The sequence below is a fragment of the Acartia tonsa genome, chromosome 10 (assembly GCF_053477335.1).
Source record: "Acartia tonsa isolate MP-2025a chromosome 10, ASM5347733v1, whole genome shotgun sequence".
In the NCBI taxonomy this organism is placed as follows: domain Eukaryota; kingdom Metazoa; phylum Arthropoda; class Copepoda; order Calanoida; family Acartiidae; genus Acartia; species Acartia tonsa.
Window position 1 is genome coordinate 33,070,377 of NC_137269.1, and position 14,450 is coordinate 33,084,826.

The 14,450-nt window shown below is 30.8% G+C and overlaps 2 protein-coding genes across 2 annotated transcripts in view; both read right to left on the reverse strand.

The window, feature by feature from the left end:
* The window catches only part of LOC145330771 (uncharacterized), an 81,822-nt gene extending 79,259 nt beyond the window's left edge, over positions 1-2,563 (reverse strand). The window contains exons 1-3 of the mRNA XM_080175436.1: positions 2,535-2,563; positions 882-980; positions 9-117 (exon numbers count right to left, since the gene is read on the reverse strand). Of these exons, the coding sequence (XP_080031562.1) occupies positions 9-117; positions 882-893 (121 nt within the window). The 5' untranslated portion in view covers positions 894-980; positions 2,535-2,563. The remainder of the gene's footprint in view (positions 1-8; positions 118-881; positions 981-2,534) is intronic.
* A 4,465-nt stretch (positions 2,564-7,028) lies between these two features.
* Positions 7,029-14,450, reverse strand: part of LOC145330772 (uncharacterized) — a 37,070-nt gene continuing 29,648 nt past the window's right edge. Inside the window, exons 7-8 of the mRNA XM_080175437.1 lie at positions 13,118-13,162; positions 7,029-7,131 (exon numbers count right to left, since the gene is read on the reverse strand). Coding sequence (XP_080031563.1) covers positions 7,029-7,131; positions 13,118-13,162 — 148 coding nt within the window. The remainder of the gene's footprint in view (positions 7,132-13,117; positions 13,163-14,450) is intronic.

The window sequence follows — 14,450 nt, forward strand, 5'->3', positions numbered from 1 at the left end:
TTTATTACCTGATGAGAAAGCAGAATCATAATCATCATATTTGGACATTTTATGAGGAATCCGGCTTGTGTAGAAATTTTCATCTTGGCGCGAAAATTCACCAAGAGTTGCTCTTCTCTAAATTTAAACAAAATTAGAAACTTAAAGATATTCAACGTGGGAAGGCATTAAAGTCATGGATCTAAAGAGATAAAACAATAAATTGATGTACATCCCCAATGATGAATCACTTAAAAAAACCTTGGAATGGTTTGGACACTCAAATTAAACAACCCATAATTGGGTACAACAATGAAAGTACCCAAAATTGTCGAGCCAACGAATAAGAAAACGTTATTATAAAAGTTTGGGGACGTGTGTAATAAACACCCCATTGTCCCATCTTTCTTTTTTAGTTCAATATTAGTTCTAAAATTGATAAAATATGAGGCAAAAAAAAACCAACATTTTGTCTGTTATTTCTGTTAGTACAAACTGTTGATGTCCAAACTTTCCAGCTGATAATATTGATCTACGTAAGGGAGACTGTGTTTATCAAAATATATCATCCATTGTCTAATCCCCTAAGATCCCAGAAAGTAAGTAATTTAAGTGGTAAGCAATAATAGTCTATTTAAGGATACAATTAGTTGCCTCCACACAAAGTACCTGTTGAGCATTATAAACCCCCCTTTCCCCTACTCCCTTATTCTTAAAATAATTTGTAATTGTGGAAAGTTTTTCCCCCAATGTATAATCCCTACAGGGGGACCTAACCCTGTGGGGCTATCCAGTACCCAACCTAAATTAAAAACTAACCTCCTTTTAAATTTTTTTTTTTAAGTGGGGGAAGGATTATCGGTGCGAAAGCGCCCATAATTATCCTGTTTAAGCGTACGTACCTTTTGATCCATAGCATGAACTCTTGAGTGTCTGTGGTGATGATGCGCACTTCGGGATTTCCGACCCTCTATATCATCCACTTTGTTCTTACGTAGGTACTAAATAATAATTATTTGGGTTCTATGTCATACTGAAAAATTATGTATAGAATCGTATAATAGACAATATTCTACGAATAATAATTATTACACTGATAATATTGATACCAGTTTTGTTAGCCTGGGCCTATAAAACGATGCTATGAATAAGCATTATCGGAATTTTCCGTTGTTATTAAATTTCTTCAGGAAGGCTCCAAACTGGTTTTAAGCTTAAAATAATCGTATTCGGAGCTTATATATATTGGCAATTTGTTTATGTAAAAAAACATGGCTTTTCAATAACTACCATTATACAAAATCTAAACCTATATTGTGTAAGATATACATAAAATCAAAAACAAACTTTTATCAAATTAGGATTTGTTCTTTGTTTAAATTAAATTTGGTTGGGTTAAGCAAATGATATAAAAGACCTCTAAAGGTTAAGGTTTCACTATAAGAACATTTTATTGGAATTTTTTGCCCTTTATCACATAATAAAGGAACCAATTACAAAGGTATAGCTGAACAAAAAATGGTAAGAACCACCAACCTTTTTGACATGTTAATGTACAGGGAAGATTTATTTTCTTATACACATTTACACTTTATCAGAGAAAAGGGAATTGGTATGATACAAGGCCTTTGTCAGTCATTAGAAGTTATAATATATAAGTATAAATTTTACTTGAAAGCATAAACAATTTTAAAAATCTGGATTTTTGGCATTTTTGGCTAATGGCTTCACCCATAGCATCCATTTACTTACTAATAAAATATTTCTATTTCTGGGGAGGGGGGGGGGGTTGAAATGGGCGATAATTTAATAAGGGAGAGTGTGTAAAATAATGTGCAAATAATAAAGCCTCTTGTAGTTTATTATGGGGATGGGGGAGAGGGGGGTTGGTTAAACTCTAACATATTTTTTTTCTTTATCCCTGAAAAAGTAATATTCACTTACTCACATTCACAACTGTACTTTTGAAGACTGATGTAATATATAAAAAAAGAGTTAACTTAATTTGACTTACTTAATACTAGATTAGCTACCCTATAACTAGAGTTGGTCTATCAGTATTCCTCAATGTTATTTTGTTTTTATCTGAACCAAATCTTGATAGTAAAGGGCATGGTGTCATGTCTTAATGTCCACTGACAATAGTTGTCTCGAACTCAATAAGTTGCATGACTTGTCCAAGGCATTCCCCTTATTAATGCCGAGTATCTGACATAGCAGTAGTAGGAACAAGTTAGATCAGGACTCGAACTCATCACCCAACAATTTTAATGTTGCCGCCAATTGTTTTATTTCCACCCCTTCAATGTAACGCATGAACATTTCTTTAAAGGAGAAAACTGAGAAACTCTTTATGGCACTCAACTCATAGTGTACAATAGTGATTCAACATTTCATATTTCAGACTACTTTCTTTATCAATATATCTTCTTATATAATTTCTGACAGCTTTGCTACTACTGGAAATAATCATTCTTATTATGTTTATTCCTCTGATAAACTGGTATGCTTAATCGCTGAATGACATACTTTTGAAAAATAAATGAAACATTTACCTTTCCATTTTGAACAGATTGTTCACATAGCTCCTAGTAACAATTTTATTAACCTCTGATTAATAACTGATGGAGTCTTGATAAAAACGTAAAGTTAGGCACTTGTAGATGAAATGACGTCCAAGCTTTTTATTTTGAGGGGGGTAAAATGACGGTTTCAAAGGTTTGAAGGGGGAAATTAAATGTATTTTTCTTATTTTGAGGGGGGTAAAATGAGGAGTTTCGATGTTTGAGGGGGGAACACAGCCCTTTACCCCCAACTCTTGGACGTCTATGTGTAGAAGGTCAATATATATTAACTACTTTATACAATTAAGCATTTAATTACACGACTTTTGTTCTGCATCTTATAAACTATATTTTTTTCAATTTCTAATTAAAAGAATATAATCTTTATAGAACACAATATGCATACGATATTACTTTTTGTAATTTTATGCTTGTAATAGAAGGTAAGACAGGAATCAGGGGATAAGACAATGAATGATAAATTGTCCAACACATCCATTTATTATAAACAAGATTAAACTTTCTGTAAATTAAAATTATTGATGGAAAAGTTTGGGCACTGCTATTTTAAGCAACCCAATAAAATTTATTTTAAGTCTTAAAAGTTTAAAGCTAACAAATGAGAGAACATATTCATTAAACTTTGGTTCCAGTATAATTTACAGTCTAGTGTCCCCTCCCTGAATGTAATTAGATTTATAAAAGAGTAATTGAATAATTGTACAGGAATAGTTATTTCTCGCATCGTATTATAAACGGCTTTCCGCGGATATAGAATGTACAATTATAAGATTAAAACCAGTTTTTTAGCCCCAAGGTGCCGAAGGCACGGGCTAAAAATGGTTTTAGTCTTATGATTGTACATTTTTATATTCGTAGAAAGCTGGATATAATACGATGCTAGACATAGTTTTTTTCATATGGATGAGAACCGGTTCCTATCCACCGGATTCGAATGAATACGAGAAAAAAAATCATAATACATTGTAAATATCCCGTGCATTACGAATTGAACATCTTTACTGAAATAAAGATTACTAAAATGATACTATAAAAAAAATTTCCTAAAAATTTCAAAAATTCAAAAAATTACAATCGTAATCTTAAATTATTTACCGTGCATTATTAAAAGGAAAACAGTAAAAGTGTCTGACTATGACGTCAGAAAAAATTAACAATTAACCAATGAGAAGCCAGTATTCACAATGGTAAAATATATAGCGGCCTCTCATTGGTTAATTGTTAATTTTTTCTGACGTCATAGTCAGACACTTTTACTGTTTTCTATTAAAAGTTTTCTGTGTAAATAATGTTACATGCAAAATTTTTAATTTAGTAAGATCTCTTGGACGACAGAAACACATTGATTAATATTATACTTTAGCTCTAAACTTTTAAAATCTAAGTTTTTAACTAATGCAGTTTAAAAGATACCAGAGCCTTCGTCTATACTTATCAATGGGGTTAATGATATTATCTTGCTGCATAATTAATACCTCTTGTGAGAATATCTAGGTAATCCTACTGGTATGTACGCATGGCCAGAACAGCAAAAGGTGTCCTAATTTTTGTCAAGATAGATCTCGTAAATTATTGAACTATTCTTTAAATTTTCTGGCCCGAGGCTTAAAGAAATACTGCCCCGACACAAAAAACAACACTTTTTTAAACAAAAAATCTTGGAAAAACATTTTGTCACTCTTTCTTTCTTAGAGCGAAACCCTTGGAGGCTAGAGGCAAAGCATAATTGTGAATAATGAAACAATTATTTAACTTCGACATAATTTTGGTTTTCTCTGATTCTATTTTCTGTATATCTTAGGTTTTGAAGACATTGAAGTAACACCAATTTACCCAGGGAGTAAGGGAGGGGACAATGGATCGAATATTCAATTTTTAAGGAGTCACAGACTTTGGGGACTGGCTTAAAGGGAATGTGCACGAATACAGCAGATTCTTACTGATTTTGGGGACTTGCGCATCAATGCCCCGCTAACTTAGCTGAGCTAGTTTTGAATATGCAGACAGAAAAGTTTGTATTTATCGCTGGTTTTAACAAAAAATTTTTCCCCAGAAAATGTCTTTTCATGTATAGAAACTCTACTGTGATATTTATGTATTAAATAATCTAAGAACCGCTTGAATTTAAGGGTCCGTTATAAATTTATCAGAAGGGTTGGGGTAGTTCTAAACAAGATTTTTCTAGTGATTAATTACAGAATGTTTACTACATTGTGATGTGTTGATAATTTAATTTTCAAGTAAATGATTTTTTTCTTAGAACTAATTTTGTTCTAAATTAGGTTACCATGATCCCCTTACAATTTTGGTAAAATTTTCTTGATAAATCTAGTTTTCATTGCTTTTCAGCGAACCCTCTTAAATTGAATTAATTGCCCATTGTCCCCTCCCTTACTCCCTGAATTTACCACATCCCTAAACTGCATAATTTTTTTAATAGAAACCTCTCTACAAGTAGAAAAATCGATATCTTTAATTTTTTATTATTAAGGTTAAGGTTCATGCCTTGACTTACAAACAGGCCTTTGTTTTATTAACCAAATTCCGCTCCTTTCACGTGAAAACAATTGTCAAGCCTTCAAACCCCAGATCTGCTGCAAATTGTAAGCAAATACTTTCTCTCATTTCTTGGTCTATATTTATCATTGGTGTTAATGTATTTTAATTATTGTAGTTATTTCCTTCACTAGCTAATTTGTTAAAAGTCAGTGCTTTAGATTATTCTGTTTTGTTTTCTTTTGAGAGAATATTAAATATGTCAAATGCTGGCTCATTATGGACATAAAGGGTGAGCAAAAAAAGGCGTACCTTTTTAAAATTAAAATTGCGCGGTTTGTGTTAATAGTAGAAAAATGTTATGCATATCGTTAGAACCGCTATGAACTCTATTTTTTGGAAATATAAGAACGGATCCTGTGCTACGTATAGTTAGGGAGCTACGTGTTAAAATGTCCCAACTGATGTAAAACTTGACTTGCGAGTAAATTTTAAAATATAACTAAAAATTAGAGAAGATATTTTGCAAAAAGAGATGCCTACATTTTTTAATTTCAAATTGCGCAGCTTGTGTTAATAGTAGAAAAATGTTACGCATATCGTTAGAACCGCTATGAACTGTATTTTTTGGAAATATTTGAACGGTTCCTGTGCTACGCATAATTTAGGAGCCATAGGGTAAAATGTCCCAAAATTTACTCGCAAGTCAAGTTTTAAGTCAGTTGGGACATTTTAACACGTAGCTCCTAAACTATGCGTAGCACAGGAATCGTTTATATATTTCCTAAAAATAGACTTCATAGCGGTTCTAACATTTTTCTACTTTTAACACAAGCCGCGCAATTTCAATTTTAAAAAGGTACGCATTTTTTTTTCTCACCCTTTAATTACCCCTGATTTCCTATTAGTTTTGAAAGTAATGGTTCTTGTTTTTGTTGAAAGAAGTTTGAATATGGTAATGTTATGTATCTAAATCTTTCTCCATATTGGCCTAGGCATTCACATAAAATAATCAGGGAGGGAGGGAGGGAACATCGGGCTGTTTTTTTAAACTAGTTTCCAAAGTTTTATAATTACGTTTTCTTATTTGATAACTTAACAATTTTGGCGACTTTTATTGAATTCTTATTGTTTGGTTCAATAAGTTGAGTGTCCTAACGTTTCAACCACTAACTATAATCTACAGATGGGGTTATTTTGTGTTTAATCATTGGGGATGTACATCAATTTATTGGCCATTGTCTTATCCCTTAAGATCTCTGTAAAAAAAATTCATTTCAACACAGAAATATCATTTTTTTTCAAATCTATATATTTTATTTTTTTTATCCTTCTGTAAAGTTTTGTGTATGTATGTCTGTCTATATTTCTATTCCTGAAATTAAAGGGGTATGGGGGCAACCTTTTACACTAATTTTAGTTTTAAAAATCAGTAAAAGGGCGAAATAAACACACAAACATATAGACACCAATCCTCTTTTGCTTAAAGATTTCTAAAAGTAAAATAATTACGCAAAAATGTCAATATTTCTAAAAATGTATATGTATGTAAAACAATTTTTCATTGTCGACATAAAAAATAATTGTTTTGTGAGGTTAATATCAGGACATAAGAGATAAGCAATAGCAAAAAAAGTGTATGACTAATTAAAAAGCATGAAATAATCCAATATGAAAAATCGCACTCCACTGTTTAGAGTATCTAAAAAAACATTAATTATTTTGCACAATTCAATGAGAGAGGATAGGGGAGAAATAATTTTTTTTTTGCAGTTTGACATTGCCATATTTATTTAGAGTGGATTTGACTTAGCTATGTGTCAGCCATCAGTAAGCCGCAGGACAATCGTTAAATATTTACGTTGTGATGATCCTTTATTTTAGTAAAACTTTAATCGCCTAAAAAGATTTAAATTAGCGGCTGGTGCGTGACTAGACAACCAGTAGACGTTTTCGTTACAGTTTCCCTTAATTCCTGGTTAGCAAGAAATTATTTTCTGAGGTTAATATAAATTCCTGAAATTCTGGTGAATGGATTTGACGTTGGATTCTTCTAAACATTTCCTGGACCCTGAAAATAAAAGAAATACAAGAGTAAGATGAAAAAAAGAATGACGGCAACACCCATAAGTAGCAAAGCATAAAAATGTTAAAAGATATTTTGAAAGAAACATTAGGAGTAGATGCTTACTATGTAACCTTAAGTAATTTTTTATATTAGCAAAGTAGGGAAAATCAGACTAAAAATGTCATAGATATTTTAAAAATAAGAATAATGCTAATTGACCTTTCATCTAAAGACACAACAGGAAATCTAATTGTAATACTATTACCCAGTCCAAAAATGGAGTGGGGAAAACTACTACATATATGTAATACAACCCGAACCAGTATCACACCAAGCCTGCCCTGAAAAACTATACAATTTTTTTGTCAATTACCCCCCTCAAAAAGGCTTGGACGTCCTTGATTTCAAGTTAAATTTTACTGACTACCTTGTATAATTTTCATAGATAAAATCAACTAAATTTTAAACCCTTTAATGCTAGTTTGAAAAACTTAAATGAAATATTCAAACTTTTGTCCGAACAAGGACAGATAAGATCAGGAAAAAAAATTATATCGTAATTCAGGAATAGGTAAATGGAAGTTAGATAAAAATTTAAAGATATGACAAGATGAATGAATTGAATTGAAATAAGTGGGGGGGGGGGTAAGGTAAGGTAAGGTACCTTAGGTAAGGTAAGGTTACATTGGGTACTGAAAACAGCTACCAACCTTCTTACATTGTGTTAATGAGTGTTACCGGTGCTTAACACGCACTTTGTGTGAAAGCACCAATCTAATTAATCTGTTAGGAGCCCTAAACTTTTAGTGCATAAAACCTATGGGCTTCTTCTTAAACTTACTTCACCTAACCTAACCTTAATGAAGTATTTCAAATTAAATAAGGTTTTGTAAATGACATTGTATGGATTTTTATAATTTTTTCATTTATCTTTATCCCCCAACAAATATTTAAAATATTTTGAAAATTAGATGAGGGCTAGATTATGTTAAATGTGATTAAGCTAGTTTAGCACCAAACAGTAGTAAGGTAGTTCTGCAAGGTTTATGTCCCCGTAAAGCTTGACATTAAGATGCAGTGAAATACCATGCATTTAAAATTCATTTGTCTTTGAGAATATTAATCCCTGTTAAGATTTCTTGTGTTCGTTTGTGATTTAAATTTATGAGGAAACTTTTATCTGATTTGACTTTCAGCTAGTGTGATCAAAATTTAGAAAAATTGGATGTTGCATTTTTAAACATTAAGCTTTTTCTTTTCAAAGACTCTTCTTATAGTATTTTTTTTTTCTTTTAAGTGATCACATATATCAATTATCTTTTTAAAATCTTATATTTTTATTTTGAATGATTATATCTTAATTTTAATATTGATTCTAAATATGTTTAGTTAATATATTAATTGACTTTGATCGTTATATTTGTGTATAAAAAAAATAAATTTAATTTTAAAAGGGCTATTAGAAATACAGACATAACAAGATTCAAATTTGAAATTCTGTTTAATATATAGATCTGTGTTTCTAAAAAAAACTCTCAAACTCAGATTCAGCTAACTTTGATTTCTTTGTCAGAATTTTATAAACTTAAATTTTTTCTAAATCATCTAAATTATATGTAAATTGCGGTAATGATTATAAAAAAAACTTGAATTTAAATATGCATTATAGGCAAAAAATTACTTGATGAAACTCCTGATAAATTACTTTTTAATCACTTAAATTTTTACATTAAAAGTTTTTTATGCATAAGGGGAAAGAATAGACGTAATACTAAAACTACACTTTTTCGCATTTAATTCTTCTGCTCACCTAAAAAGTTCATTTTCCTAGAAATACATGCACAAATTTGTATCTCCCTATCTCTTTTGGCTAACTAGCGCCAGGCCTCTAAAAAAATCAACATACAACGTCAGCACGGGGGTTTTAACGATTTCTCAGCAATGTGCAGGTTTTTAGCTCTTCAACTTAAACATATAAAAAGACGCTAAAAATTGTGAAAAAAGACTCGCCAGCGCTAGTCTCGGTTCAAAGATAACACAGCATACTTTTGACGCAACAATCTAGCTTAAAGGCATTTTCTAATTTGAACAAAAATATGCAGAACACCTAAATTTATCTCAAAGCAATTCTCCTATGCATTTAAATCGTTTTTTTTTTATAAAATAACGGGATTTCAAAACTGCCCTTAAGATTTTATGGATATCATATAGCCTTATATGTTTAAGTTGAAATGTGCAGAAGAGCTAAAAACCTGCACATTGGTGAGAAATTGTCAAAATCGCCGTGATAACGTTATATGTTGATTTTTAGAGGCCTATTTAGCCAGTAGAGATAGAGATATAAAATTTTGTGCATGTATTTCTAGGCCCCTGAAGTAAATTTTTAGCAGAAGAATTAAATTCGAAAAGTGTATTTTGACTATTACATTTATTAAAGATTACAAATTATACATATAACAATAAATCTGGAGTTAAATGAACAATTGTTGTTTGATATGTAAGTATAGTCATTATATCATGTCTATAAAATAACAGCCATTACTTCTTGCTAAGTTTCCTTTCTCTGAAAGGAAATCTAAGTTTGCCATTTTCTTTCTCTTTTAGGATTATTCCTTTCCCACTCTTCATATAGAAATCTCTATGAATTCCGTTATCATAAACTATCGGCTCCGCCCCTAGAGACCTCTCTAGATTATTAAGGTTGGAGGATGGAAGTCGAACAACCCCTTTTAAGTTTTAGTAATAAAAAATGTAGGAGGGGGGTTCTTTTAGCAACAAAAAAATAGTTATAAATCTTCCCAGTACCTATTCGAAGCTAAATTTTAAACATGAACCATATCTGTTTGGTGGTTAGCGATAACCATCGGTACAGACACAAAGACAAACATCCTGAAACTTTTATATAAGAATATATGAGTCTTATAAAGCTTGAATGTGATGCAGGTTCTTAAAAGTTATAAAATCGTGTGCACGCCTGTATTAGAAGGAATGGCTGAGAGAGCAAATATGCAATAAACATATTTGCTTTTCAGATCAATTGCATCTTTTCTTTTTATATTCAGCATACGTTTATTTTATACTACTAAATTAAAAAAGAACTTTTTTTGAAAAAAAAATGGAAAGGGGACATTGGGTTATTTATTTAATTTTGATTGGTTGGTTCATTAACTGGAGCGTTCAAACATTCCAACCAAAAAAAACACAAATTGTAATTGTACAGAATAGGTAATTTTGTGTATCATCATTTGGGATGCACATCAATTTATTGGCCATTGTCTTATCCCCTTTTTTATCTCTGGGAAAAAACTATTCCTATTCCGCTCTTGAACAATAATTTATTTTCATATACCCATCTATTGAATTCAGTTCAAACTCAAGTTTAAAAACAAATACCTAACCAGTTTAAAATGGACGCTTTCTGGTGATCCCATTATATAAAGTAGTAAGGTTTTTGTATGTAGCTTATTATTTCCATAATTACTGAACGGATTGAGTTCTCCAATTCAAGCATTGCGTAGGTCCTAGGAAGGTGTAGGCTAATTAAACTTTTAGATAAAAGTCTTTGGATGGTTTTAGGCTATTTTTCTGCCCTCTCTGCCTCTGATCAATTTTACTGCTTGTTTGTGATTATTTATGTCATGTATATATGTATGCCTATTTTACTATGTGTCATAAAATAAATATTTCATTTCATTTTCATTTTTTCATTTCATTTCATTTCATTTCATTTCATTTCATTTCATTTCATTTCATTTCATTTTTCATTTCATTTCATTTCATTTCAAATATAAAGCGCCACATGCCAGGGGCCCAGTTACTAGTGATTATACTTTTATAATTGTACCTTACTGGTACAGAAATCATCAAGCTACATTGTATAGTAAAACCATATCGGATCAGCTGTTAGCGAGATCCTTCGTTACAAACACACACACACACAGATCATGTCACTTTATCATAAGAATTTGGCGCTATTAATTTTACATTTATTTGTCGTTTTTAAAGAAAAGTATCTTCTTTGATTTATTGTAAAATGCACTTCATTCAACTGTTACCTTTTTATTTGTACTACAGAAATACTAAGGAAAAATAATGAAAGAACAAAAAATTCTTCCCAAAAACTTTTATAGCAACTTTCTGCCATTGCATATTGGTTGCTTAAATTGGTTTAAAGGGGGGAGGTTTTGGAGACGTTCTACAGAGAACAGAAAAATAACATTCCTCTCCATCATTTTAAACTATCAAATTCAAATTTCATCGTATTATAGACGGCTTTCCGCGGATATAGAAAGTACAATTATGAGATTAAAACTAGTTTTTTAGCCCCGAGGTGCCGAAGACACTGGTTTTAATCTTATGTTTGTACATATCTATATTCGTAGAAAGCTGGATATAATACGATGCTAGACATAGTTTTTTCGTATGGATGAGAACCGGTTCCTATCCACCGGATTCGAATGAATACGAGAAAAAAAATTACGAGTTTATCAAATGTGTACTTTAGAATTTTTGACAAACTGACGGATCATGTTTAAAAAATATATGCTGGATGCTTAATGGTATAAGAAATCATCAAAAAAAATACAGCCTTCTTTCTTAAATATAATATTAAAAAACACATTACACCTTTAGTGTTATTGACGGACAGACAGACAAAGTTAATTATAGAGTAACTTTTCTACAAAAAAAAAATAACAAACATAAGTCATTGCTTCTTTAGATGTAATGAGAGAAATATTGGCGGATTTTAAAGAATATAAATAGATAATCTAGACACAATATCTACATCAGCCAATATGATAAAAGTGGAAGAACAACGGGGCAATGGTATTGGGTGAAATTGTGTACAGATTTTGGTAGGATTGGTCATATTTTTTTCATTTCGTTTGTGTAATGATTTAGCTATAAACTTTCGTAAAATAAAGCTTTTCTTGGGTAAATTATATCGTGTAAAAATTTCTTTCCTAGCATAGTGAGAAGCACAAGATAAATTATATAATAAGTTACCTATGAAAATAAACATCCACATATATTTCAAGTATTTAACCATAAAATACAAAGAAATAGGAGCTTTATTAAAAACTATAGTATGTTGTCACACTTGTATATTTTGAGTTTGAATTTACAAAAGTTAAATATATCTTTGAAATTAAATTCTTTTGAATACTTTAACATTGTGATCCAGAGATTGCGAAACTGTGAAAATAGTAATTACATAATTTAGCGTAACTGTTCTACATTATAAAGTTTATATGTCCCTTGCTCTTGATAGGTTAAAAGAGTGTACATAAATTATCTACAGTATGACCCTCGAAAAAGTATTTTTTAGCATCTGCAGCCCTTATTTCTCAATGAATTATTTAAAAATGTATATGTCCTTGTTCTCTATAGATTTCCAGATAAGTAGATATAAAAATTCTAATTTTACCTCCATTAAAAGAGTGTACATAAATTCTCTTTTTCTACATACAACTGATCACACCAGAGATATCAAATAAAATAACTAATGCTGCACGGTGCCTCCATTATTTAAACTCAATACTATCCATGGCTAGCTATATAGATCGTTCAAATAAAGTGTTGGAAGTCTGATGCTATGGATGTTAAAATGGTTGGATCGATTAAAAACATTATCCTATATGACTCTGGGGACGATTGATAACACCGAATGACGAACTTACATCCCAACAATAGTAGACAACTAACCTTTTGATTGTATGATCCTTGCCTGAAAATCCTAATTGTTCATTGTAATGAGTTCCGTCTGTTTTGGGCCAAGGCATTTCCCCTTTCTTTTCTTTAATTAAGAGTCTCACATCACATGGTTATAACATGATTTGGGCAGAGATTCGAACCTAACACATCCCAAACGAATTTGAGCGGATGTGCTTTGTGTTGTGCTGTTAACCCAAGTCTTTACGAGGGAGACAAAGCATAGACTTTAAATGCATCATTTAAAAAAAAAGTATTGTTGTTTAAAATTACTTACCTTGCCAATTCTTTAAGATCTTTAGAGGGCTCATATTCAGCTTCCCTGAAAATAAAAAAGTTTAATAAAAATTTATTCAGTTTTTTATTAAGGCATGAACATTTTGTTTTAAATTGATCAATGGCTTTGATTAGAATCAATAATCATGACCATTTTGAATAATCAAATTATCAAAATATTAAATAATGTAAGAATTTTAATAAATCTATTTTAAGCAACCTACATTTTAAGTTTTAATTAAATTTTAGATTACTTTTTAAGCTTGAACTTTGCTTTTATGGATGTTTAAATCATTGTTTATAGAAATTGTTGATTTAGATAACTTAATTGATAATAATAAAGGTGATAAATTGGTGTAACGCACACCTCCATTGATGATAAACATAATCACCCCTATTGCAATCAAAATTATTGGCTGACAACTTTGGACACTTCAACAAATAAGAGAATGTCTTTTAAAACTTTAGTTACCAGTTATCAACTCCATCCTTACTATATTGAAGATAAATTAAAATTCTGTACCAAACCTTAAGTTTGGATTAGCATGAGCTTGTATATTTTATTCGTTGAGTTTTTACAAAATAACAAAAAATAGAAACCTTATTTTTTATTTAATTTGTGTTCTTTTAACATGTTTTTAAACATATGGGGATTCAGAATTGAATAGTTTTTTTATCGCATTGTATAATAAACAGTTTTTCGCGACTATTGGGATGAAAATATTAAATTAAATCTAGTTTTGCTGGTACCGAGAGACCGAAGTCCAGGGCCACCAAAACAGGAAATTATTTTAGGATTTTTATTGTATCTTACATGGACTAATTTTTATAATACAAAAAAATATTTTTAGTGTGGCTCCGAACCGGTTTTAATCCAGCAGAAATTAAACTGAGCCATAATACTGCAAAAGTGATTTTGCTTCATTTTGTTTGTAAGAACACCAATAGTCTATTCAAATTCTCTTGTTTGAAAAATCACAAATCAAATTTTCAAAACATGAATATATTTCATTTCAAATCATTTACTGAATAACGAGGAAAACTATAAGAAAAAAAGAGAAAGGACTAAATCCTTCAAAATTCTCTAGGCTAGCATATGAGAGCATAACTCAAGACTTTAAAAATGGTTAACACTGCTGCTAGTTCAGATGAGTGACATTAATTGACTGAGTAGGGGGGATTGCCTTGGCCCAGGCACATGCACAGTTAGGACTTCCAGACACATATCGTGCAATCAAATATGTGGTTGTCTGTTGGGTGTTACTTAACCTAATACTCCGGGTGTTTGTACAAAAAAAATAAGAAATTTGGCTCCCCTCAGTTATCCTTGGTTG